This window comes from Aphelocoma coerulescens, chromosome 1 (genome assembly GCF_041296385.1).
Source record: "Aphelocoma coerulescens isolate FSJ_1873_10779 chromosome 1, UR_Acoe_1.0, whole genome shotgun sequence".
In the NCBI taxonomy this organism is placed as follows: Eukaryota; Metazoa; Chordata; class Aves; order Passeriformes; family Corvidae; genus Aphelocoma; species Aphelocoma coerulescens.
In genome coordinates, this window is record NC_091013.1 from 39,588,989 (window position 1) to 39,616,465 (window position 27,477).

Genomic DNA, 27,477 nt, shown 5'->3' on the forward strand with positions numbered 1-27,477 from the left:
CCGCCGCCCCACTGGCTCTGTATCAGCTTTCCGGGGGCATTATCGCTCCGCGCACGCCCGCCGCCGCAGGAGCCTCGCCTTTGCGAGAGGAGTGGGGGGCTTGGGGCTGGCGGGCTCTCCCCGGCTCAGCCCCCACCCCGCAGCCAGCCAGATACGCGGGACAATGACCACTGCCGGGGCAGAGCGGGCGGGCGCGCTCCAGGAACGCGGCGCAGGCGGCAGCGGGCACTACCAGGAGCCCGCCCGGCCCCGCCTGTGCACGGGGTGCGGAGTTCGGGATCCAAAGAGAGCGAGCCGCACCGACCCCACGGCCACCGCGAGTGAGGTGCCGGCTCCGCTCGCCCGGCCCCGCCCGCCGCGCGTCACCGCAGCCGCAGCCAATGGGCGTGCAGGGCAGCCCCTGGGGGCGGGGCCAGAGGGGGGCGGGGCGGGGCGGTGGCCAATGGGCTGCGGGGATGATCCCGGAGGCGAAGCCGCCGCGGCCCCTCCCCCGCCGGCCGCTCCGGTTCGGGGCTCGCCGGGCGGGAGAGTTTCGCTCCCGGGTGGGAGATGCCGCGCGGGCTCCGTGTCCTCGCAGGTAATGCTGCGCGGGGGAAGGGGGGGGGAGGTCTTGTCAGTGCCCCGTCCGCTGGCGGGACCGGCCCGGGGGGGCTGAGGGCCGGATGGGACGGGCCACCCCCTACGGAGGAGCCGTCGCCGCCAGGACAAAAGGGGAGCGCCGAGCGGGGCAGGGCCACCGCCAAACTCCCGGCGGGGCTCGCTTGCCCCCCAGCCTTGCCCCTTAACTCCGCAGCCGCCGCTGTCTTCCCGGGCCGGCGCCTTCCCCGCGACCGCCCGCCGAGTGCCCGGGACGCCCCCAAGTTTTCGGGGCTCCGCTCACGGCCAGTGCCCGTCTGGGTGCGAGGCACCCCCGCGGCGCCGGCGCTCTCCGGCGGGACGCACCGTGCCCGCCCGGCCGCGGAGGTGCCTGCGGTGTGGGGCGGGCGTTCTCCGGCTCGGCTCGGGCTCACCTCTCCCCGGGGAGGGCGGCGGGGAGGCGCCCTCCCTGTCCCCCTGCCGCCGGGCAGCCGCGTGTGCGCCGCTCCGGCGGAGGTGGCGGTGCCTCGTGGGTGCTCGCACCGCCCGGGCGGCCACCGCGCTGCCCGGGGAAGGGAGCCCCCGACGGCCCGGCCTCCTGGACCGCGGGGAAGAGGGCTGGCAGCAGCTGTGCGCCGGATAAATAGAGCAAGCGTAATGGGAGAAACTTTCAGGGCGGAATGAATTTTGACTAGATTAAATGTTTTAATTCCGTGGTGCGTATTGATGCTGTATCCGTGCTGTTGGGAGCAACGCCGTGCACTTCCCTCAGTTAGCAGCCACGCTTTTTCTCTTTGTCTCCGTCAAACTACGAGCACAAGGGTGAACTACTCTGAGAAAAGGTTTTGCTCATAAAGCAGCTGCTTTGCTCAGCCGGGGAGCTCTAGCCTCTCAGGTTGCACAGCTCCAGGTTACTGACTTTATCTGGATTTAGGAGCGGCGCCATATGGTCCCCAAAGCGAGGAGGGGCACTGGTGTGGCAGGGTGTACTGCCTGTCCCTGTGCACGTGTGTGTGCAGGAATTGGGAATATACGGACACTGGAATGTAATATTGCAAAAAGAGAAAGATACAGAGCAGTTACTGTAGCAGTTCTAATGGTCAGCTCTGTTCCAGAAGCCAAATCATTGGAGCTGTTTTCCTAGACCGTACAAAGACATTACATGCAATGCTTTCAGGGGTGCACTGGAGCTGTTTTTCTAGATTTCCTATTTTCCTGTATGAAGATATTAAATGCAATATTTTCAGGAGTGCAACAGTTGATTTAATAAGCAAATAAATAAAAGAAACTGAAGATAGGCTATTATATGTGCCTATCATTCTTTAGGCTTACAAAATAAAAAATTCATATTCTGCCTGGCTTTTACTGCAGTTTTCCATTCATAACCTCCTTCCCTTGCCGTTTATAGTAGCACTTGATAATAAGACCACTCACAGTAGTGTCTGAGCATCCGAGAAGCAGAAGCAGAATAATAGTCCAGACAGAAGGCTGGCTCTGGAGCATTCAAAGAGACCCATCCAAGTGAAAGTGGCTCATGGGTGTAAACCTCTAGCCTTACTACCTCCACATGGATGTATCACTCAGTGTGCTTGGATTGCAGGGTCTCTTTCATCTGCCTCAACAACCTTATGAGCCCATGAATGCAGCAGTGGAATTTCAACTCTACTTGAGGTGTGCAGAGTGATCTAGTGAATACTAGCCCCATCTTAATTCTATGGCTTTTGTTGTCTCATTGCTTGAAGTGTTGAGATTCAGGGCCTAGTGGATGAACTGCTATCTCCATATGTCTTTTTGTGATGTTTGTATGAAGTCCTTTTTGGGGAATGTGTAAGACTAGGTCCTTTAATTTGATTAACTGAAGAGAGTTGAGCTCTTTTGGGAATTGACGATGCTTGCTTTTCAAATGTGGAAGGAAATTATAGTGTTTATAATTTTCTACAGAACTTTGTAAATGCTCCACAGTCCCCCTGTTGTCTCTGTTTGTATTACTTGAAAAGAACAGTAAGAAACAGAAAAACAGTGATTTGCTCTAGGTTTTAGAATTCGACTGTGCCAAAGTTTTACCTTAACATCTAAGAATTTCTTGTAGTTATCTCTGTGCTCCAACCATGACAAATTCTGCCTTTATCTCCCCATTTGAAGTACAAAATTATGTTTAGGTATGTTCCAGTAACTATGAAAGGCACTGAGAGAAAAGGTGTAAGGTTGTATGAAACTTATATCCTTTCCCAACCCAGCTTTCCTTTTTAAATTCTTTTTTAGTGAATTAGAGCTGTAACTGTGCATTTGTATGTGTTTCTTCCAGATTTTCAACTAACATAATGCTGAAGCTTCCAACTTGGAACAAGCATTTCACAGAATGGCACAAATGGAACCTAATCTGGACCATGATGTATCATGGTTCCTCCTTCCATCATACTGGGCTAAAATGGTTGTGGCGTTAATTTCCTTCCTCTGTTTTGCTAACAGCTATGATGGAGATTTTGTCTTTGATGATTCTGAAGCCATCATCAATAATAAGGTTTGTCTCTCTTCTTTTCCTCACGCTGTTGGGCATAAATGGCCATAGGAAAAGAAATAATGCAACAGTTGATCTAAACAGGCCCAAAAGTTTCAGCCTAGTAAAGAGCTTTCTTTGGGTATTACTTTTTTTTTTTTTAATTCATTTTTCCTTTTTGTTTTATTGGGCGTTTTTTAAAGTAAGCCTGATTTAAAGGTACCTGTACATCAAGACTGCCAGTAGGTCTAATTTTATACTAATTTCTAAGTCAGTGAGAGTGTACAGTAAACTTTCCTGATACCCATGTTAATAGGAGATTTTGTTCACTATCTTCTCAGGGTCACAGAATAAAACCAGTGAAAGAACTTAGTCTGGTTACAGGTATATAAGGCATCGTTAAGCTATTGTAGGGTGCAGGGGATCTCCAGGTGTAGTTTATACCATAAAAATGTTACAGGAGCAAGCAAAGCTCCCTTTTCCTATGCTCCTTCCCCCATTAAAGTTCCTGTGACAACAGTATTTTTTTTTAAATAGAGGCGGAGTGTTCTTGTGTTGAATTTTAAAGCTGATCATACGTGCAATGAACAGACCTTTAAATGCTTAGAAACTGACATGTGACTCAAACAAACCTCTAGCTGAGATTCTTTTGACTTTGAGCAGTGGAGTGTCTTCAATTGCTGAGGCACATCACAGGATCACAGTGAGTGAGCCTGTGCCCATGGATGGGTATTGGCGTTACAGCTTTTATGCTGTTCTGGAGGGTACTTGTTAAACATTTAGAAAGACAAGCACAAGGTAAAAATAATCACATTCATCTGTTGGTTCTGTTTTCCTAAAGCCATGGGGTTACAAAGAGGATAATCTGGAGACTCATACTGCTAGAAAAACACAATTCACTTTCTTTTTTCCTTGCACAAGATATAGAGGCAACTTATCACAATGTGCCTTTTAGAATCATACAGAATTACTGTTTCCTTAGACAGATTTCTATTATGCATGTGTAAGTCATCATACCTTCAGTTATAAATGTATGGGGGGAAAATACATCTGTCAACGTGAAAATAAATCTCAAAGCTTTCAAGAGAATGCTGTAGACAAATTAAGAACCTATAGCATTGTTGGTTTGGGTTTTTTTTAAAGTAGTATTGTATTTTAGATTGCACAGCTCCTGGCAGTGTTTCATTCTGCAAAATTTTATTTGGGACCTGTTTATAATATTTTAATTTCCTGAAAGAATGAACAAAAGACTGATGTTGAAACAAGGCAGGTTGTTTTGTTAATGTGAAATTTCTGCACTTGTAATCTCTCTCCACTTCTTTCAGTCTTTACTCTAAAAATGTTTCAATTTATCTATGCAACCCAACAATTTGAACTGGGATTCTAGCTGTTGGCAATGCTGAGAAATTCAACCAACTGCTTAAATAAATTAATTCATATGTAATCTGTATGTTTGAAAAACTGGGAGGCTGGTTCTATTTTTCACATCAAAATCCTCTATTATTCCGTAGAAATTAAATGAGGATTTTATGACAATATCATTTTAACACAGGGGTCATATGGATATATGGAAATTCAAAATCCACAAGAAAAATACAGAGACATTGAGTTTACCAGTTTAATGGGGAGGGAGATTATCTGGCAATGGCACAGTTTATTAAACAAAGCATAGCATATTTTATTCCTATTTAATAGGAGATAGCAGTTGAAGTAATTCTGTAGATTTACTGAGCTTTGCTACTGTAGTATTTTCTTGGGTACCACACAGTGCCCCTTTTGTTAATTTACTAGCTGCCATCCCAATATTTCATTTCTTTTGCTGTTTTTTAGCAAAAGATACACATTTAGTTGACCCCATGCCTATTGTATCATGGAACATTCCATTATTAGAATTTATTGGAGTTAAAGGCTGTTTTCCAGATGCTTTCTTATAATTTTAAGCAGCATTTTAACTGGTACACAACAGTGACTTTTGTCTTTATTTATTTACTAGCTTGGCAAGACAAACAGTTGGATTAAGCAGAGTTTCAGACACATATGTCATTTCCAAAAGCCTTTATATAGAAAAACTGACGTTTCTTCAAATCTTGAACTCTGCTGTATGTAAGCTGCTGCTAATAAAATATTTAGAGATTATTTGATAGCTACTTTTGGTTTTTAAAGCGAAAATCATTTGTAGCTTTTAAACATCTGTGTCTCCTGGAGAAAAACATTCCTATTTTAGGGTAAGTTCACTAAGTAGGAAAATTAATGAAAGAAACTTTCTCACAGAACGTGGATACAAGAGCAAGATACATGATTGAAGATTTTTAGGTCATATGGAAGTGTAATCTAATCACTGAGTAATTCCATGCATTCAGCTTTCCCTGCATTCTTCCGATGGAAGACAAAAGAAGGCTGATTATAGCGGAACGTGAAATCAAGCCTTGAACATCTCAAATACATTTCCCATCTCAAGTTATTGAAGACCATCTGTGACATGGAAGACATACTTTTCTTTTTCAGTACTAAAATTTATAAAAGTTTGTCCTTCTCAGACTTTATGTACATAAAGAGCTGTGCTGCTGGTTGGAAAAACAGTCTGAGGGCCACATCACCCTCTGACAACTGTACCCTGCAGAGTACAAAGACTTCAGTAGATTTTGGTGTACATCACTGTCCCAACTTGCCCCTGGAAAAGCTGGCTGTATTGATTTAGTAAGCTGCTAGTCGAGTGTGTTCCTGCTCAGAGAGTCAAATTATGACCTTTAGGGTTTGTGCATACCAATGAGGAATGGAACAGGAATTTAGGTGCCTAAGGCTGAAATTGCAGTCCTGGGAGACGAAAGAAATTTCTAGCTATTACTTGGCAGTAGAAACATTTGGGAAAGCATGAAGAGATTTTTCACCTTGGTAATTCTTAAGCCCAAGTAGGGTCCCCTGTGAGTCTTGATTTCTTAAGAATTTCCCTGAGAGTGCCTTAATTGACAGCTGCAGTCTTGGTTTTTCAGACTGCAGTTTTAGCCCTGCTTTCTTTTCTGTGTATTGATTAGTAACCTATTAGAGAATGCTTCAGTTCATTTGACTGTATGCTAGGAACTTAAGCCTATTTCCCCTTCCTAATTTTTTTTTAATCTGTTGTCTAATACTGACCAAATTTGATCAAGTGATAGAAATAAATCTCTTCCTGGATTTTTTTTTTTGTTTAATTTGTATTTTTGGATGGATGAAAGTCAGAATATGTTAAGAGAGAAGCAAGAAAAAATGAGTTATTTTAAGTTCAGTTTAGCAGCAGCCAGTCATCAGCAATTTGGCAGTAGTTTGGAAGTATGTGCAGGCCAAAAATTCTAGCTAAGGGTGAGATGGAAGGTACTGGAGACCACAGGAAGTGCTCAAGATACTGTAGAAGCAAGTGAGGTGGTAACAGCATTGGAGAGGAACTGGAATTAGTAAACCAAGGGAACTGCAATGTGGGAATCTTAGAAGTAGATGGAGTTGTAGGAATAATAAGACAGGGGCACCAGGCTTTGTAAGAGCTTTCATGTGGTTAGCAAGCCTGTTTGTCTACTTACTTGTGTTTGCAATTGTCTTGTTCACCTCCTTTGCTTTGTTGGTCTGTTAAACAATTTCAGGACAGAAGGTGGGGGCACAGTAACTTGTCGATTGCAGGTGTAGTACTAACTAGTACAATTTTGTTCTTAGGTTCTGTCTCAAGTGTCTTTAACCTGCATGTACCTTCCTGTAGCATAAATTGGTATTTAATTGCACTAGGGAAGCAGAAGAGGGGTAAGTATATGTTAGTTTGAACTTCCAAGTTTGTCTTCATAGAAAACTGAGGCAGATGCTGGCAAGATCCTGATTTTTATTCTCCAAAGTCTATGCTTTCCATTTAATAGCCTACATTATTTGGATTTTTTCATTATCAGCATAGCTTTGAGATAAAAGGGAAGAGCAAGCAAGCAAGACCTTTTCTTTGCAGTGTTTTTTTTTTATAGGCCCCTATTGCACCCTAAATTAAAATAATTCATTACCTTTCTGTCTTTTAATCTTTTAGAGCAGTATATAGAGATGTTGATTCTTGATTTCATGTATTAAGAGCTAAAAAGACCTCAACTGTTTTAATAGCTCTGTGCGAACCAAGGCTTCAAAAAGAGCTAATTGTTGTTTCCTGCCTTTAGTCTACTTGATTTCATGCTTTCATTAGTAGTTATGCTACTGCACTGGTAAAAAATTGGTATTTTGCAGCAGTTTGTAGTTGGCCTTCTTCGCAAGATAGCCTACACCTCAAATCAAAGGCCTTTTACAAAATTAGAAGGTAAGGAGGTTTATGTGTTTCATATCTCAGCTATTGACCAGCTTATAATCTGATGCAAATATAGCTCTAAATTGCATGTAGTTATGCCTGCTTACAGAATCCATGATCATGGCTTTTACAATGACAGGCATTCAAGATGTGACCTTCATTGCAAACTCAGGTACCGTGGGTCAAATGTCAGTAGTGAGGCAACAAAACTCCTGCTATGTCCATGTTAGTGTGAGCTTGTATTAGTTAGAATTCACTTGTGTTTTAGCTGCTTTGAACAAAGGAAAAATGTTAAGAATCTGGTAATTTATTGTTTTCTTTTAGGACCTCAGGGCAGAAACCCCGCTTGGGGACCTGTGGTATCATGACTTTTGGGGTAGCAAACTCAGCAGCAATACCAGTCATAAGTCATATCGACCGCTAACTGTCCTAACTTTCAGGTGAGACTTGAATTTTTGCTCAAGGTCTGAATATTTTTTAACCTCTATTGGCTCAATTGAATTTAGGGAGGAGGCAACAGAAAAGGAGAGAACATAGTAGCTGGAGGGTAGTTGGATACCTTTCCTGAATATGATTTTTGAGTTCCCTACCTTAATCTCAAATTGTGTTTTAGTTTTCCAATGGTTTCTTTCCCAAAATATTCATTATTTTGACATTCTGTATTTCTATCTACTTTTCAGAGATTTCATTTTAATGCTTTTCTATACCTGGTACTAGGGGCAGTGTGGTTTAGTATGTCCCAACATCAAAGAACTAGGAGGTGTATGTTCCCTTCACTTAGCCATGCTGCCACTTATACTGCTACTGTAGTTCTTGTTCTCTGCTTTCCTGCTGACCTTTCAAATGGTTTATTTTATAAATAGCATCAAGGTACTGTGGCCTTTTTCCATCAGCTCACTATATAGTCTTCTCACCTCTTCACTCCAATATTCTAACTTAAGTGAGTGTCTGAGAATCTAGTGAAATGTCTGCCTATATATAACTTGCTGGTTTTGTCAAATAACTAAACATTTAAGAGGATTACTTTTGTAGATACTTAGCTTGTGTTTTTTGCACAAAGATTTGAGCAAACAGTAGACCATGTAGAAATTTGGCACCGTAATGCAGAGAATATTTGAGGATTCAGTCTTAATTTCTTTATTTTCCCCATGTGACTCAATGGTGTCAATGGGGACTTGGTGCTCATTCTGCAGTTGTCCGTTCCAAGCCAGGGACTAAGTAAGTGCAGAGGAAATGTTCCCACTCTTAGTCCTCATATTCAAGCAAAAACTCTGACCCTTTGGGGTAGTGTCAGTGTTTTAAGTACCTAGCACTGTGGGTTTCACTGTCTATTGGGCTTTCTTCACATTTTCATCAAGAAAAATACACAACTGAATAGAATGTGTCAGAGTCCTAAACCTATTAAAGCTTTCAGTGCATTACACAAAACATGCCTTGCTTTTTTTTTTTCTTGTTTCTGTGGTATATTCCATCTCTAATAACATTCTGGTTTGTTTAAAGAGTGAACTGGGATACAATCATTTCTATATCTGAAAATATAGATGAGCCTGTGGAGATGGTCCATAAAATGCTATTTTCACAAGTGAGAAATGGGTTTCCTTAATTTCCCTAAGCTCCAACTTTTATGTGTATCATATTTATAATAGGTTAAGTTTTTAAATAGGTTTCATTTATGGCAGATGCAGATTGACCAAATGAACTATAAAATCCCCTATTCAAACTAAGTTTCTGTATATCTTACCTACTGACAAAGTATATGGATAATAGCACGATATTTCCCCCTTTTCTTCTCAGCCTCCATTTTACTGCTGAGTTCTTGTCTTGAATAAGGATTTAGACTGAATTTTCACTCATACTTCCTTCTGATTCTGATATTTGTACGAAATGTCTCTAACCAGCCTCACGAATCAGTTACCAAGATGTGCTGGCTACTTTCTGGGTGGATACTGATTGCACCCAAATGCTAGGACCTCTTTCAGATAGTATGTCAGTGGAAATCAGAGTCCCAATGCATATTAGTTTCTTCACTATGTGGATTTAATTAACATTATTTCTCAAGTTGGCTGTTCTTAAGCCCAGAGGTATCCCCTCAGTGGGCTGGGTTGTTTATCCCCAGGATACTCCTGTGTTGCAACACTGAAGTTACTTTGTTGACAAAAGCCACTTCTAAGTAACTGTAGGTATGATTAACATAATAGTGCTAACATATGTCTTTGGAGAGGATAGATACTGTATCCATATTATATTCCATATGAATACCTTGGCCTAAAGACTGGGACGTGTTTCTACCTTGTTGTGGTGGCTAAATGATAACACCATGCGTATTTTGGGTGCATATGTCTGATATGGTCTTGCTATGGGGTTGTTTAGTTTTTCCATTTGTATTTTTCTAACCATTGTTGTAATTCCTAGCCTTGATATTTTTGTTTCTATATAGAATTAATTACCTTTTTGCTGGAGGCTTCTACCCAGTTGGTTTCCATGTCATCAATATAGTACTGCATTGTACTATCTCAGTGTTGATGGTTGATGTGTTCTCCATATTATTGGGTGGACTGCAATTCAGTAGTAAAGGAAGACGGCTAAACCTGGCACCAAAGTCCTCTCTTCTTGCTGCTTTGCTCTTTGCTGTACATCCAGTGCACACCGAGTGTGTAAGTATTGAATAATTATCTCCAAAGATTTTTATTTTAGAAGTTCTTGACCATCTTGACTAATTAATTATGGTATAGCCTTATACTTTACACATTGCTTTTATATATTCTTAAGGCTTCTCTCGGCACATGTCTTAGCAGAACAATCAAATTATTATGGTTAGTACGTCCAAGGCTTGTAATTCCCCCGAGCTAGATCTTATTAAGGAAGATAAATCATTCAAGTACAGTAACTAAAGGAGGATAGCACTATGCTACAGAGTTTCCCTACCTGCTGGATTTCCCTAATTACTTTCCATTTCCATTTGCATTGATAAAAAAGCAAAGAGATATAAAATCAGAGTAGGAGCACTGTATGAAATTTAGATGTGACTGTTAGAATACTGCATTCAGTTTTGCTGAAGGACAGCACTGGAAAAAATGGAGAGTGCTCAGAAGAGCCGTGAAAGTGATTAAAGGGCTGGAAATCATCCTATTTCATGAGAGATCAAACTCCATGGGTTTATATTTTTAATATGAAGGAGAAGATTAAAGGATTTTTTTTTTAAATCACAATCTGTAATTATGTACACGGGGAACACAGATTTGACAGTAATGGGCCCTTTAATAGTGCAGGAAAAAGCAAAGATGTAAAGATGCAGAATAGAAGCATGGCACGTGTATAGCAATCAGTTAAAATATCTGACAAAAACGCAAAGTCCTTGTGTGGAAATTCTGTGAAGAGAAGATGGTGTTCTTAAAAAGCTCTTCTGCGCTCATAGTTAAGAAAATCTTATGGCCTTATGCTAGTGGGCTTGCTGGATGTGGTCACTGATTTCTTGATCTTGTGATAAGGAATAAATGAAATATAAAGTTATCACAGTGTGGGTATTTTTGGGGGTTTTGTTAGAGTTTGGAAGGTCTGTGCTAGAGAAAAAGTACTAGCTTTAATTTTGATTTTGTCCTAGCAATGAACAGTGAATCCTACAGTGCACATTCTACATATGTGACACTGATTTATCATTTATTCACAATATGCCATGGTTTTGGCTTCTTGCATTTGCTCTGCACACGATTGACGGGGACAAAGTTATTGAAAGCGGTGCTCTCAGCTGACCGGAGACCTTGCATGCATTGAAGACCTAGAGATGGTGCAAAGTTATGCATTAGTAATTTGGCACCTTTTCTGGCAATGTGGCTAAAACATCTTGACAATCATTCTCTGATGTTTGCTCAGCTGTACAATAACTTCTTTGTGAGAGTGCACTGTGTCAGAAGGACCCCGCATATTTGTTCTCCAAACCCAGTTTTAGATGTCAGAGTAAAGTAGAACAAGTCTTCAGTGCTTTTGATGTTCTGATATGTAAAGAGAAATCTTGCTCGAGTCTTAACTTTGTAGTAGACCTACTATTGACTCTTTTATCAATATCCATAAATTTATTCTTCATTCCATTTGACTCAAAATATATTTAAATCAGCATGAGAATATTAATAAGCCCTTTGTCATGTCAAATAAATTACAAGTGATGTGGCCTGCTTGCATATTTGAAGTTTGAAGACTTGCATATGCTGCAGGCAAACATTGGAAAAAGAGAGGGGAAAAGTAGCATGCTTATATATCAGGCCTCTTCTAAGATACAGAAATGAACAAAAAAGCCTCTAATCATTTACATGGTGAATAATAAATCTTGCTGCAGTGAAGGAGTCATTATTACTACTACAGTTCTAGGATGAGTGTGTGTCTGGCAGCATCTCTTAAAATGCATTCCTCATGATTTTAAACCTGTGAATTTTAAGTATCATGACATCCCCGTTTGGAAATGAGTTGACATATTTTGACATAAAATTGTGAAGAATCCGTCTGTTTGCTGCTTTGGGTTTTGGTTTATACAGCAAAACAAACTGTCATGTAAAACAGATCTTGAAAGGTGTAATGCTTTCAGTACCTATGTAAGGCAAACACTCTTAACTTTTCTACCTACGAGTAAATACTCTTGTGCTATAGTTCTCTGCTCTAAAAAAGGCCTGTTCTTTGTAACACTTCAGTGATGAAATGCTAAATGAATCACGGACATAAGAATGTATCTGATACTAATTTAAAACTGGTTTGTTCTTTTTTCCCTTGCTTGTCTTCTTACCAGAATCTATATGCCTTATCTTGCGTTTTAGGTAACATTGTGCTGTTGGAGTCATCTGAGGCCGTGTGTGTTATTAGTCCCTTAATCTCTGCTGTAACAAGTGGACATTTATTTTCAAAATTGCGTCAGCTCACCTTAAGTTTTATCTCATTAGCAAGAGCGGCTCCTGAAGCAGAATGACACTTCATTATTTTCACCTTTCAAAGCACTCCACAGCTATTGAGTTAATTCCCGTAATTCCTTTGTATGACAGAAGAAGAAGCAGAGAAGTTAGGTGCACAGCTTTAGATAAATCAAGAAGTTCTTCTGAGCTAATTTAGGAGTCCAACAGTTTCTTCTTTTATGGTGCTCAAGTGAAGCTGAGGGTAAAGTGGGAGAGTCTCAGCAGTGGCATCAGTCATACTGTCATGCCTCTATGCTTCTCTTTCTCTGATGTTATTTAGAAATAGTTGTTCCATCATGTTACCCTGACACAAAAAATGCCCTTTTCCTATTTACTTTCTTCTTTCTGTTCCACACACAAAATGGGACAACTGGTGTATTATACAAGAACTGAAGTTTCTGCTTTTGTCCCTGAAATATGATCACAAAAAGTGAATTTAAAAAGAAAACCTGTTGCTGTTCTGCCCTGCTTTTGTACTTCTCTTGAAAACATGGAACTCAGCACTCCAGGAAGCAGAGCTAGACTGAAAAATAAGGTGTATTTACATGATCCTTGCTCTGGGGGTATGTTCTAGTGAGGTTCCTGCATCAAGGCCTATACAGTTCCTTACCAACTCCATGTCATGATTTTCACAAAAAATTTGTGGTGTATCCTGACACTTGTGTAATTGAGAATTGAACATCCAAAAGTGTCTTGTTCTATCTCAGCAAGTTATTGTAAATGGTTATGGGGTTTGAACCACAGCTTGCAGATAGCCCTGAGATTGCACTTGATTTAAGTAAGTTGGCACAGATCTCGAGTACAGAGGTCCCAGGATGTGCTTCTCATTTTCTTTTGTATTAGTACAGCTTCTGTTTCAAGATGAAGTTGGACATAGCTCTATTGCAGTCAGTTAATATAACACAAAAAACTGCCAGAGGGGGATTCTTTTTCTTTTTTTTTTTTTTTTCCCTGAATCTGTAAGCTGGAAGCTATTTGTCCATTCTGAGTGTTCAGATTGCAATTTGAAGGCTGGCTTGTCTTCTGAAAGTGAACAGTCTTGATTTGTGTTTCAGAGAGCTGCCAATTTAATTGTGGTTCTGGATGTTTGGCTTCCAAGCCATGTAATGGCTTCAAATTGAAAGAGAGTAGGTTTAGATTAGATACTGGGAGGAAATTCTTACTGTGTGGGTGGTGAGGCACTGGCACAGGTTGCCAGAAAAATTGTGGATGCCCCATCCCTGGAAGTGTTCAAGGCCAGGTTGGATGGGGCTCTGAGAAACCTGGTCTAGTGAAAGGCAGGGGGGTTGGAACGAGATGGTGTTTAAGGTCGCTTCCAACCCAAACTGTTTTATATTTTCATGTTTTCCAAGTGTTCTACTGAAATGCAATTTGGTTCAAAAAACAGATGGAATTGTGTAGAGTCTAAATTTTATTCAGTGAAGTCCTCCTTCATTTCTTAAAAAAAAAAAAATTCATAAACTAAAAGTTTCATAAACCAAAGCCAAACCATTTATGTAGTTGATACTAAGCAATACCCAATAAAAAATAAGATGCATCTTAAAAATCTAGATATAACTAATCCAGTAAACCAACTTAAAGAAAAAAGGTCATACAGTTATATTCTATTATATATTTCACTTTACCTTTACTTCAGGTTTTCTAAGAATAGAAATCTGATAATTTGAAACTTCTTTTTTTTTTTTAAAGGTTGCTGGGATTGTTGGCAGAGCAGACCTACTGTGTGCCCTGTTCTTCTTGTTGTCATTCCTTGGCTACTGTAAAGCATTTAGAGAAAGTAAGCATTCTCTTTGCCCCTTTAATTTCCTATTGTGTGTATTTTCAGAAGTTGTACATTTCAATGAAGTATAGCAAAATTTTAAAAGTCAGACTGATTTGTTTACCCTCATAAAATATTTTTTTTTAAAACCCTGCTTTAGCAGCTTTTTATTGTTAGAAATTCTGAAGAGGTTGCTGTCCCTAATTCCTGTTAAACACTGAATTTATTTTAAGAAAAGTCCATTTTTTTATATGCTTATTTGCTAAATGTTTTATAGTTTAGAAGTGTAATGAATTATTTTAATAAGTATTTTAGAAAAAAAATCAAACCTAAAAATGTATATTCTTAAATATTTTACTACTCTTTATGCCATAATGTTTGGATGTCTTAAATGGGAGTCAACTTTTTGGAACCGTCCTTGTATTTTTAATGAATTGCAAAGAATTATTCATATGACTAAGCCTTCTAAATTCCTGCAATATGCAAGTGCTGGCATATAATGCTGAATATAGTGTTACTCATAGAGTTTTTGTAAGACAGCTGTGTTTAACATGAACAATTCCTTGGTGGATGTTTTTTCAAGTGAGCTTTGGGATCTCTTGTATTATTTGATCTGAGTGCAGGTTGGCAGTTCAAATACAGTTGTGGAGAAATTATCTTGGGGCTCTGTTAAATAAGCATGCAAGAAAGCACAAGTTCATGACTATGAAAAGCTATGCAGGACATGCAGTCTGGTATCTGAATGTGCTCTGCCACAGGAAATAGGGGAATCATTTGGTGGACCCACAAGGAGGTGTGTTGTGAAGAGCTTGTCTGTCGTTCAATAGGCACGGCCTGTAATGATTATCCAGAGTTGGCAGTGTATTTCAGAGGTACCTGAGCTGACATTGTGATCTGGCTTAACAACATAGTCATGGCATCACAGAGACCTTAGTGTGAGCTGAGGGGAGTGAGTGAGTCCACAGTGAGCTGTAAGATGCTGTGAACAACTCCTGCTGGTTCAGTTCAGATTGTTTGGAACTATTGTGCATATTTCTATTGCTGATATAATAAGTTTATCTCGCCATTTCAAGTGTTACTTAGGATGATTCCTGTTTACTTTGGATATATTTTTCTTCCCTTTGAGTAGGTTTAATTTCTTTTAACTGAGCTAATGATTTCTTGATGAAAAGATGCCTTGGATTCTTGCTTGTTTGTTTATTCTTTTCTCACCTATTTTATTGGATATGATTGTGCTTATGATGTTTCTTATATTAGTGGTAGAGTAAGATAGACAAATCAAAATATTGCCTTATGTGTTTTCCAGTGCACTGGAGACAATTATATATAGGACTCTCTAATTATTTTGTTATAGAGGACATCTCGGGAATGATTAAGGATGTGTATTCTGGTTAAGGATGCTCTTCAACTTGTGAAGGCCAGTTTAACAGCTTTTAGAAATCAGCATCTATCTAATAGTATTCTTGGACTGAAATTTGTGTCATTGATACAGAAGGAAAATGGTGTAAAGACAAGATACAAAGCAGCACGTACAGATTTTTATTGGACATTACATCATAATAGGGGGGCAGATGTGTCTTTTAAGCAATTTTGCCAAGGAAAATTATAGTCTGCCAGCATTGTCTTTCAGCTCAGTTTTCAGTGTTTACTGTCACCTTCACTGCCTGCTTTTCCCTCAGCAACTTCTTTAAGAAATGTAGACTTCCTTTGTACACAAGAATTTGTATCCAAGTTACATACTTGAGCCTTTAACCTTCATTGCTGCAAAGGCACACTAATTACTCATCAGCCAGGAGCTTATCAACCAGGCACTCCAGACCTTTTTCTGCAGAGCTGCTGCCCAGGCCTTAATTGTTGTATGATGCTGTGTTTGGTTTTCATGAGGCCCGTTCCTCCAGTTTGTCATAGCCCCTCCAAACAGCAGTCCTGTTCACCATTGTATCCATGTATCCTCTTGCCACTGAAGACCATAAGCAGTTTTACTTGCTGCCCTTATTATAATTCATTTTCCTTTGTGGAGGGGAGGTTGGTCTGACCTGCAGCTGTTTGAACATGAGTGCTTGTGTAGGAAAGGGGAGTGTCTGTATTGGAAAGGGCAGCTACAAAGAGAATGGAGGATCTCTATTCACCAGGAGCTACATGACGAAGGCAGGGGACAATGGGTGCAGATGCACTGGGAAAGGTTTCACCTTGATATAAGAAAGAATTTTTTTACAGCAAGAACAATCAATCACTGCAACAGTGTCTCCAGAAATGTGGCAGAGTCCACATGACTGGAAGTTTCAAAGATGCATTTGGACAGGGGTCTAGGTGATCTTGTCTAGGCTCCCTTTCACACAAAGATTGGACTAGATGATCTCTGGAGGCCCCTTCCAAACGGAGCTGTTCCTGTGATTCTTTGTATGAAAGGTTTTAGGAAGAGGTAACCAAATATGGGGAAGTAGCTGTAGTAGAGAATGACTCTTAAGTGGGTTTGTAAAGTAAATAAAAAGTTTTACCCTTGGATGCCTCCATTTTGGTGGTATGAATTTCCTTCTTTTGTGAACAATGCTTCTAGGTACTCTCAAATAACAGGTTAAATAAGGAGTAAAGAACTTTTATCTGACTTTAGCTGAGTTTGATTCTGCATAGATTGAGGGAGTCAATCCCAAATGTAAGCTGGTCTGACTGTGAATATAAGAACATGCATTTTAAAAATATGCCCATACTATTTAAAAAGCAGACTTAGACAATGTCTCCTGAGCAGCAAAGAAAAAGTACCTTTTCTTCTCTTAGAATGTTTTCCTTCTGATGTCAAATCCTCAAGATCCAGAATGTCTGTGATACTGCCAATGCATGTTGTTTGTTCTAGAGCAAGTTAAGAGCTGTTATTACATCATTTTCTAGGTCAGGCTAATAAGGTAATTTGTCTTTGTTTGTGAGAAAGAGAGGGAGAAAACAACCAAAAACCCCTCTGTGTATCAGGTTTATGTTCCCAATCAAATAGAGATGCTTTATGGTGATCCTACACAAAACTGGGTTGTACCAGTTTGTTCTAATATCGTATTTCCTTTTGTCCTGCTGGGTTTTCTATATGTTAAAGGCAAGCATGGCCCTACACTGCAGGTCAGCTGCATGTGTCTTTGTTCCTGGATTTGGCTGTCACATTTATATAGAGCTTAGCTCACCAAATTTTTACAAGGAGTAGGAGAAGAATTATCAAAGGTTGATTTTTTTTTTTTTATTGTTACTAATAGATGTGTGGTAGTGTGACTCTCTTGGAGCACTTAAAAGAGGGTACAACTCTTCAGACTGTCGGGATTTGTGGACTGCATTTCTATGGTCTTTTGTATATGGTTACCAAAACATGTTTGATGCCAGTTTGTTTTTATTTCATGAACTTTAAGTGATCATCAGAGTAAAATAAACATTGAAAAACCTGAGTTGATGCTACTGATGTAGTTGGGTCAGTAACATGTATTTGGCTACCAGCAGCATCCCAATGCTACTATCAGACAGATTACCTAAGCCTTTAGTAAAGAACCTGACTATTCTTGCAGCAAGGCAATGTGAAATTTGTGTATGGCTGAATTCAAAAAACCTGTTTATGTTTCACTGGTTTAGAAAAACTTAATAAATTGTCATTCTTTAAAGAAAAGGGGTTAAAATTATGTGTGAGAGAGTGGTTAGTGCTTTTTTTCCCTTGAGAAAATGAATGTAAAGATGTATAATTTTTTTTTTTGCGTGGGAGTAGCAACTCATGAAATGTCTGAGGAGGATTTGGAAGTACTATGGGGAAAGTATATTTAATAGTGAAAACAGTCAGGAGATCAGAAAAATATCAGTGTTAGGCTGGAAAACTTCCAAAGGAAAATAATGGTTTTTGTAAAGCTCAAGATATACTGCAGCTTGTTTGCCTGATTTATTTGTGGTTTCAGTGGATTTTCAGGTAGACAGTTTCTTTTAGCCAAAATCTGTAGGTTTTGTTGGGTTTTTTTTTAAAGTATAAGCATTTAACACACTATGTGGGCTATAGTTATGTCTTACTGAAGTTCTACAATTCTGTTACTTTTTCCCAGTATACCGTTTTCATAGTTAGCATCTTTGAAAGGATAACATTTATAATTGCAAGGAACTAATCTGTTGTTCTCATTCTGTCCTGCTGTTTTAAACACAACTGTGGGGACAAATCCACTGCATAGGCTTTGGAGACAGCAAGAGCTGACAACTGTTTAGGTATGTTCTGAAGGGAATTGTGGGTTATTAACTTTGTTGAATTTTAATGCAGCTTCTCTGGGAATTCATAAGGCATTTTAAAACTGCTGTAGTGTTCATTTTTGCCTTCCTTTGTCTTCAGTTTTGACAGTGATCCAGTTGCATGTATTTGCCATCTGCACTGGCGATCTCTGAGTAACATAAAATGAGGAGTTCATGACTTGGTCCATGCGAATAATATTGGTCTGGATATTAAATAGGGGATCAACTCTTTGCTGATATGCTATGACATCTAAAAATTACTTTGTTCTGGTTGTGTGTTTCTGTTTTGTTATGTTTTGTGTAGCTGTCTGTTAATCATCTACTAGTTCATTGCTAATTTGATAAAGCATGCAAAGGAGTGATGAGTTTTATGAATATTGGAGGTTTGTATTATGGAAGTTTTCCTACAGGCTGGAAATAAAGTCTCCTGTGTGAAAGAGATCATTGTTAAGATATGGGGAATTTGTTAGCTATTTTGCAATTGGTCAAGAGGTATTTACTATTGTTAAATATGTGGGCCCTGATTTTTCAACTGTGTGCCCTACCATTCATAATTGAACACATTGGAAGGGAATAGTTGTAAGTGAAAAACCTAATAATTTTATGATTTTAGTTGTCTGAGGAAACACTATGACCTTTTTTCTGGTAGAATTAATGCTAACTTTCACTTCTCCAAGATGCTGTAATTCAGGGGATAGATGCTTCCTTCAGTGCAGCCTCTAGGTAATGAATTTGAGATGGCTGGATATGTTTAGGAATGGCATTCTCTACTGTAATTTCATTACTAAGTGAAACACTGAGCTGAGCTGCAGTAGTATGTACATTTGGAGACACACAAGGAAATTCTGGGCTTAATTTAATTCTAACAGTGGATTCTTATGTGATCTTTTAAGGCTAGGTAATTCTTCCCCCTTTGCTTAGCAATTCACAAGCAGGGAAATCTTACAACTTGGTTAGAAGAATATTTGTAGCAGTTTAGCTGGAAGACACTATCCCCACAGACAAGGCACATTGATGGAATATGTGAGTGTTTGTGATCTATTTCAGTTAAAAAGTAAAGCTTCCTGCAGGAGCTCAGCATAACTTAATTTGCATCAACCTTTAGAGGAGAAGGTGCTTTCACAGAATCAGTTGCTGTGTTTCACTTAAAGATGGTGACTCCTTAAACTGCTCCAAGCTGTCGCCTGGCTGACTCTAAGTTGCTCAGCTGGGTTTGAAGAACAAAATGCTGAATGCCTAAGTGTCTGAATTGGTAGTAATTGCTTTGGATATTGTCAGTTTGGCTTAACAATAAAACTAAGCTTAGTAGTTTAAATGTAGCATTTTCTTCATATCCTTCACTTCTAAGGAGTTTGTTTTCATTTATCTGTGGATTTAGGACACCAGAAAATAAGGTATCTTGAAACAGGATTAGTGTTTAAGTGCACTGTCAATGTAATGCTCATAAATTTAGGATCAGTCAATTCTACACTATAAAACACTTTGTGTATGCATTTAGGATCAGTCAATTCTACACTATAAAACACTTTGTGTATGCATCCTTGCTCTAGAAATGCTTATACTCAAGTCTAGCAGCCTAAATGGAGGAGCTGTCATGGCTTTTTTATGGTTTACATAGGGTTTTCTTGAATTCTCTCAACTTTCAGACTTCATGTACCCCTAAAGAGGGACCATCTGAGCAACGCTTTTTGGGTTTGCGTAGAAACACTACATTTTTCCGGCTTAAAAAAAAAAAAAATAAGCAAGTACTCTATTTCTTTGGCATGCTTACAATTTTGTCCATCTGTTAGAATGGCAAAATGCCCACTCACAATATGGTGTACCAGCTTCAACCAGGCACAGGTGCCAATGAAAGATTGGTTTCGTTTTCTGACACAAGATTTTACTGGTGGGAAGCAGCGCCATATTAGGGGAATATGCTTTGTTAGACTGATTGCTTCTGTTGGCATGTGTATATCTCATAATAAGCACTTATGCAGTGCTTTACATTTTCAAATCACTGTTAAAAAAAAATAAAATTGAAGGCATTGCTGAATGACTGTCCTTTGTATCTATTTTGCCAGCCTAGTTTACTGAGATTTCTGCAGTGAGGCAGGGGGTGGTGGGGATGGAGGGATGTTGTGCTTATTGACTCAGGAACAAGCACAAAATAAATGTTTCTTAATTAAAATTCTTTCTCTCTCTGAAGTTTAATCACTGATGAATTTTGATAATATTACAATTCTCTGTATAACTGTTGATTTTTTGAGGCTGCAAAAGAAAACAAAGGAACAGAGATTTTGCTTTTCAGGAGGAGATCTTGTTTACAGAATCACAGAATTTTTGAAGGTGGAGGGGCCTTGAGGTCACCTGAGCTGACCTGTCCAGACAGGGTAACCTAGAGCCAATTGTCCAGGAGGCTTTACTGCAGGATTTTGCAGTTCCCCTCATTAAACCATATGAGGTTCCTGCCAGACCATTTCTCCAGCCTGACAAGGTCCTTCTGGAGAGCACAACCTTCTGGTGTACTGGCCTCTCCTCCCTGCTTGGTGCCATCAACAAATGAGCTGAGGGTGGCCTCTGGACCATTGTCCAAGTCATTGATGAAGAGGTTGAATAGGACTGGACCCCTGAGTACACTGGCCTTCAAGTAGATTTTGTGCCACTGATCACCACCCTCTGGACAAGCCATTCAGATAGTTTTCAGCCCACCTCACTCTCTGCACATCCTGCCTGTTCAGCAACAGCTTCTCTATGAGGATCTTATGGGAGACTGTGTCAAAGGCCATATTAAAGTCCAGGTCTTTGATGCTCATTTTTTACGTCCTTCACTATTTCTCTTTTGCTGGATGTTTTTATCATCTCTGAGAGTCCGTGCTTAAACTTGGCTTTGCTGGGCAAGCTGAGACATTTCTTGCATGTGAGACTTGGGATGTTCACAAGAAGACAGACTTGTTTCTGCTCAACTTTGAGCATGTGCCTATTGAATGGCTTCAGTTTTCTTTTATTTGGCTGGACCATTTCTCTATGCCAGGTTGGATGGGGCTCTGAGCAAGCTGGTCTAGTGGAAGGTGTCCCTGCCCATGGCAGCGGGTTTGGAATTAGGTGACCCATAAGGTCCCTTCCAAACCAAGGTGTTATATGATTCTGTGGTTTTTCCAGTTTGTCAGTGGAATTCTGACTCCTCCTTTTTATGCTTCCTGGCCATTGCAGCCTGGCAGCACTCCTAGTCTTAATAAGCATATTTCTTATTCCACCATCCAAATGGAATAAAGACAAAGGAAGAATCCAGTACAGAATGTTATCTACTTTTTTTCACAGCAAGCTAGTATCTTAATGTAGGTTTCCAGCTGTTATTTCTACCCATTCTATAACAACTTCATGCAGCCCATATAGTTTGTGGCATATTTCACACTCTTTCCATTCTCATGCCTTTGAGAAGTCAAGATATAGAATGTTTACAGATTTCCTTTTTTCAGGAAGACTTTTTTTTTCTGTCCAAGTCAAAAGTTATACTTAGTTCTATATAAATGATTAAAATATTTGGCAAACAATCATATTCTTTTATGTTTTAGAGTGTCACCTAGAAAATATTCTGTCTAAGTGTAGCAGACTTTTTGTAATTTTGACCAGTCACCTTAGCTTTATATCTGTAGTCTATCCTTTCATATTTTGTTCCTTTTCAAAAGTAGACATGTAGGCATTGCTTCATTTTATTTCAAGCTCCTGGATTCTCATGTATTTTTCATGATTTCTCAGAGGTAACAGTTGAGGTTCCTCTGGGTTGTACAGGACCTGTTGAAGTGAATGTAACCCATCGTAATTTAAATCAGTTTAACTCCTCTGTCAGTTCTGTGTCTTGTAGTTCACTATTTTCGCTTTTGTTCTTGCTCCCTTTCTGCTGATGCTGTACTTGCCACCTGATTGCAACTGACCTTTTTGGGAAAAGATGAAGGAAAAAGGCACAGAACACTTCCATATTCTTGGCATTGTCCATTTTATTTCCCAATGAGTATTGGAATAACTCCCTCCTCACTACTCTTCTTACTAATATATCTATGGAATTGTGGGGGTTTGTTCTTTACATACACTACCTTTTCTCATTTTGTGATGTGACCTTTCTGTGTTTGTTTTTTTATATGAATGTGCTGCTATTACACTTGTCCTTGATGATTTGACCTAGTTCCCTTTTTACTATTACTCTTATATTTTGAATCATCAAAGCATTTTTGAATTGATAGCTGCTCTCTTACTATATATACTTCCCACTATCTTCTGTGTTAAGATAATTTGTATTTGTGTACTGAACACTGCTTCTCTGAGAAGTGCTTGCTTATTTGTCCTGACCCCTTTCCACTAGAATTTGATTCTGAGAAGAAGAAATCTCTCAGTGGAAGAAAGTCTCCTTTCATAAATACAGTAAAGTCCATTGGCTGTCTTCACTATTTTCCTTTTTACACTTACTAAGGATGACTGATGGTCATTTTGTGAACACAGTCAATTACTTTGCCTTCAATCCTGCATTCTCTGTGCTAGTTTATTTCTACATTAAAAAAATTAAAACAAAATTGGTTTTTAAAAACTGGCTGAACAGTGTGTTGTACTGTAAAGTCTGAAAAGTTGAAGAGCTCCTCAAAGGGATGTATTTAGACAGAATTCTTTCTGTCTTAGCAATACTCATGGAACAAACATTGAAGCTCTTTCCTCCATGAGTTACAGCCCTAGCTGTTCTTCTGTATAATGGATGTGGGCTGGAGTTTCCCTGTTGCATTTTAATTTTTCTACTTCCAATGTCTCTTTATTCATTATGTATTTTGTATTTTCTTGCTTTGTTTTAGCATTATTCAGTTGTGTATGACTTCTTTCCTAAAAGAAAGCTTTCTTTTATTTTTATAATATCTGCACCTCTAATGTTAAGTCTTGAGGGAGAAGGATCAAATGCCCTCTAAGTATAGCAATGATGAATCTCAAACATCTTAATATTCACTCTGTTGAAGCTTTAGAAGCCTTAGGTAAGAAAGGAGTGTTAGAAGTAACCTCAGAACCTGTCCTTCCACATATTTTTGTGAAAAATTTCTGCTCTCTGCCACACAAAAGAAGTAGCCTGGTTTGAAATGAAAGAGGAGGCCAATGTCAGCAGATCCTTTTCAAACTTGTGGTTATGGTTTGTGTCTGACCCCAACATTTGAGGTAGTGTACTGGTTTCCCTGTATAATCAGTGCAGGGTTACTTCTCTGAAGGGTGTTCAGCTGCATTTAATTAGGTAACTTAATCCCTAAAGATATCCTCTTCTCATGGCCAGTTATAAAGGAAGCCTAGTGTACTACCTTAGGTGTAGGTGCCTACTTCTGGTGAAATTAATCTTAATCTTGCCATTTACCCTTTCCCTAGGCCATTATTGCCATTCTCTTTAAGCACCCTCATTAGCAGTAGAGAAGAACTGCTCTAGAGATCAAGGAGAGTCGGAAAGGGGTTCAGTCAATGAATGCAAAGTTCAGCTTCGTTTTTTCACATTCCAAGTCAAAGATTGATTCTTGTGATGCCTGTAGAGCCCATGTTACTTGAATCAAGAAACTGCCTCTGAATGAGCAGAGTGCTTTCCTCTGTTGCTTGCACCTATGGAGTAGAGGTTGTGACTGATATGTTTTTATGTGAAGTACCCATGTATTCTGTGTGTGATAGTACCTTGGCTTCAGTAGGGTTTATTGTTAGATTCATCTCAGATATGCCTGCTTGTAGTACCCAAAATCAGCTACATGGTACAGTCTTTAAAGACTTTTTCTTTGAGTAGAAGCTGTAGTTGCTCCTGATCTCTTAACCCCAGAGTTCCTCACCCTGCTGTAAAACTGCTTCCTGCATGCAAGGACTAACTGCTTCTGCTCAGATGCTGACATATTTGAGCTCCATGGCGTTCTATTGCAGTGATAATAAAATGACATGTGGTACTTGCTAAATGCAGCAGCTCTGGAGAAGCAGCTCATTGTGCCTTTGTAGACTAGACTGCAGTTAAAACAGTTTGTGTGTGTGACACTTCATGGGTAACTATAATAAAGAATTTCTTGTTCTTGTGGTAGCTTGGAAGAAAGTGGCCAGTAATGACATCCTTAGCTCTAGCTAAGGATGATAAATGTCTCTAAACATTGGGAATTAACCTTTGCAGATGATGAATTGTGAAAACTATGTGAAGCTTCTGCCATTCTAATTAATCTGGCTAAAACATCGAGCAAATAGGGAGATTTCTAATGTCTCCAAGAACAGAAAATGACTGCAATAAAGGGACAAATGCCAGCATATTGCAGGAGGTGCCCTATGCTTTTTAAGTCTATGTATCCAGATCTTGACTGGTAGAAAAGATTGTGATACTAAATGCTCTTTATTTTTTAAATTCTAATTTTAATTTACCTTCAAGTGTGCAAAATGCCTAAAGATATGGCATTCTTTATTTTGACAGATAAGGAAGGATGTACGTTTTCTGTATTCTGGGTGCTGATGAGTGTTATCCTAGGTGCAATAGCCATGCTGTGCAAAGAACAAGGAATTACAATACTGGTAAGAATTCTCTTATTAACTGAATTTTGACTCAACATCTGTCAGGTGTAGTTGTGAAGTCTACAGAAATTAATCTTATCCACAGCTAATGAATGACATGCACATCTTTTTGTTTAGTTCAGAAAACTGGTTAATGTTGACAAAAAGCAGTATTCTGGTAGATCTGCCTTGATTGTATCCCTGCCAATCTGTTAAAGTTTTTCACTATAACTTTTGTAAGCAGGTTGCATATATTTTTGCAAAGTTTAAAGGTTTTACAGCATTAGTTTCACTTTTGTTGCCCTTGTTTTTGAATGTAATTCTCGAGATAACACGACTACAAACTTCTCATTGAAAGCTTATGAACAAAGATATGGCTAGAGGAGAGCATTTTTAAAAGCTCCTCCCCCTTGCTTTTGTGAACAGTGTAGTTGTAATTAGGGCCATTGTTGATGCACATCCAGTACTGCATCTCTTCCTTTTGTCCCTTATTTAAGGATCTGTCTATGGAAACAGATGTAGTTATTGTTTGTGTTTATTGTGGTCTGGCTGTTTGTAACTTCAGTGAAGACAATTCTATTATGGGTGACCAAACTGGCAACCTGAAATGCTTTATCTGTGATTTTTACCTTTTATATAGCTATATATCTTTACAAATAAATCAAATTTATAGCTTTAGCTGACATAGATAAGCAACAGAATCATAAAATTCTTTGCATCAAGGTCCCTCTTGTCCTTGCTAGAAGAAAAGGGAAAAGAATTACAGAAAACTTCTTGATTTGGGACATTTTTTTGGATAGATGTTTGTAGACTGATATATTTTTCAAAGGTGTCTGTAAGGAAAACATAAGGAATTCTCTTAAAACATGGTGTAATTATTTACTCTAGAAGCATGAAGTAATTATATGAGCTAGCAGACACAAACTATTATTGGATTTGGGTTTTTTATTTGTTTGTTGTTGCATTGCTAGGATGATTATATTTATTGTTGTGCTAAGGGCCACAGGTCAGAGGGATAAAGGGGTAAATCACACATTAAAAAGATTACTTGGAGGCTGAATGTATTTTTCAGTAGAATTCTTGCCTTCCTATCTCCATGTGAGTGGGCCAAAAGCCTTTTAGCTGCCAAGTGGCCGTTCTACATGGAACCAAGCCACACTCTAACCTATCTTCTGTCCCTTCCCTTTGGCTGTTAGTGATGGCCTTGTGGCCTCCCAGTGTACCAGCTCTTTGCTTCACCTGGAATTAGTTTTACTGTCTTTTTTCCACTTAGTCTTTAGAACAGTGAGGTAATTTCTGAAATTATTGGAATATAGGATAAATACTCAAGAATTATCAGGGTCATGTGCTGAAACTTTGAAGTGAAAATGCTGAAGCTTGATTTTTGCTGGTAACCTCAACAGAATTACCCCTGGATACATTGATACATTTCGTTTGCCTGCTTGGAGGTAGTTATGTACAAGTGTAGTCCTGCAAGGTGCTTAATGTGTTCTAGTTTTATGTGTAGTGGCTGATTTCATATGGAACTATTCCTTTTTTTCTTTTTTCTTTTTCCCCAGCAGCTTACACTGTGTATATTGTTATAATTACAAGAAAAGCAAGCCTGATACCTGAGTTAAATCTTTCTGAGCCTTTGTCTGTACCCTTTAAAAACAGTATTTCTGAAACCTGAGAGTCCAAAGATACTATAAAACAAAGAATAAGTAGAAGGCTTAAAGAAATTCCACGTTACTGACAGAAACCTTACCTTTTGACTGCAGCATTTACACTGCAGAACATTTTGGGAAGAAGAGGGAGAGCAGAATTCTGTTGTGACCATGCATGTGTTATCTAGCTTGCTGGTACATGGTATTCCCTGAAGGGTTATTCCATGTAGCAAGAGAATTCCCATTACAGTAAAATGTTATTCTACTCACCTGAACTCAATTTCCATTCTGCCGTCATTACTACCAATGTATCTCTCTGCTTGTTTGGAATCAGAATTAAGATGTACAGTAGGTCATGGTAGAAGTGCAATTTAAGATGTATTTAAAAGAAAATATTTGTGGTTAGCTGCATCATCTTCTGCTGTTATTTTTCTCTTTGTTGCTTAGGGTTTGAATGCAGTGTTTGATGCACTGGTGATTAACAAGATAAATCTTTTGGAGCTCATTCGAAAGTTACTTTATAAGGACAAGTCACTGGAGGTGAGTCTGGGAGGTTTTGTTCATTCTTAGAGATTTTGTTCATTCTGGCCTTTCAGACGGACATGCCCTAAAAGACAAAGATTTGGCTTCTGACAGTTTTGTTGCTGTTGAGAATTAGGGAAAAAAAAACCCAACCAACCAACCAACCAAAAAAGGTATTGTTTGTTAGTCAGCCTAGGAAGGCAATGTGCTATGACATCTTTGCAGCAACATGAGTAGTAGTGGGGTATTGTTAGAATTGCATTGGATAGTGAAATCCCTTCCACAATTTTTTCAACAATATGTTAAAAATGTCGTATGGAACAGCTGACTGCTTGATGCAACAAGTTCTCTAGGGTCAGTAACTATACACCTGAAATGGCACTTAGAATGGTTTGATCCAAATAACAAGAGAGAGAGAGATTTATTCAGATTCTCAATGACATAGTTAGATGTTTGAAAAGTACATTAAAAACATATTATGTTAATGGTAGTAGCTTTGGAGTTTAAAAGAAAAAGTT

At 39.2% G+C, this 27,477-nt stretch overlaps 1 protein-coding gene across 3 annotated transcripts in view; it reads left to right on the forward strand.

Moving 5' to 3' along the window:
• Positions 1–489: 489 nt before the first annotated feature.
• Positions 490–27,477, forward strand: part of TMTC4 (transmembrane O-mannosyltransferase targeting cadherins 4) — a 57,013-nt gene continuing 30,025 nt past the window's right edge. The window contains exons 1-7 of one of the 3 annotated variants that reach the window (XM_069007832.1): positions 490–577; positions 2,882–3,097; positions 7,680–7,795; positions 9,793–10,009; positions 13,979–14,066; positions 24,715–24,812; positions 26,885–26,977. In XM_069007832.1, the coding sequence (XP_068863933.1) occupies positions 2,936–3,097; positions 7,680–7,795; positions 9,793–10,009; positions 13,979–14,066; positions 24,715–24,812; positions 26,885–26,977 (774 nt within the window). In that variant the 5' untranslated portion in view covers positions 490–577; positions 2,882–2,935. Of the gene's footprint in view, positions 578–2,881; positions 3,098–7,679; positions 7,796–9,792; positions 10,010–13,978; positions 14,067–18,229; positions 18,264–24,714; positions 24,813–26,884; positions 26,978–27,477 lie in introns of those variants that run through there. The other 2 variants (XM_069007843.1, XM_069007853.1) reach the window with 2 other exon arrangements.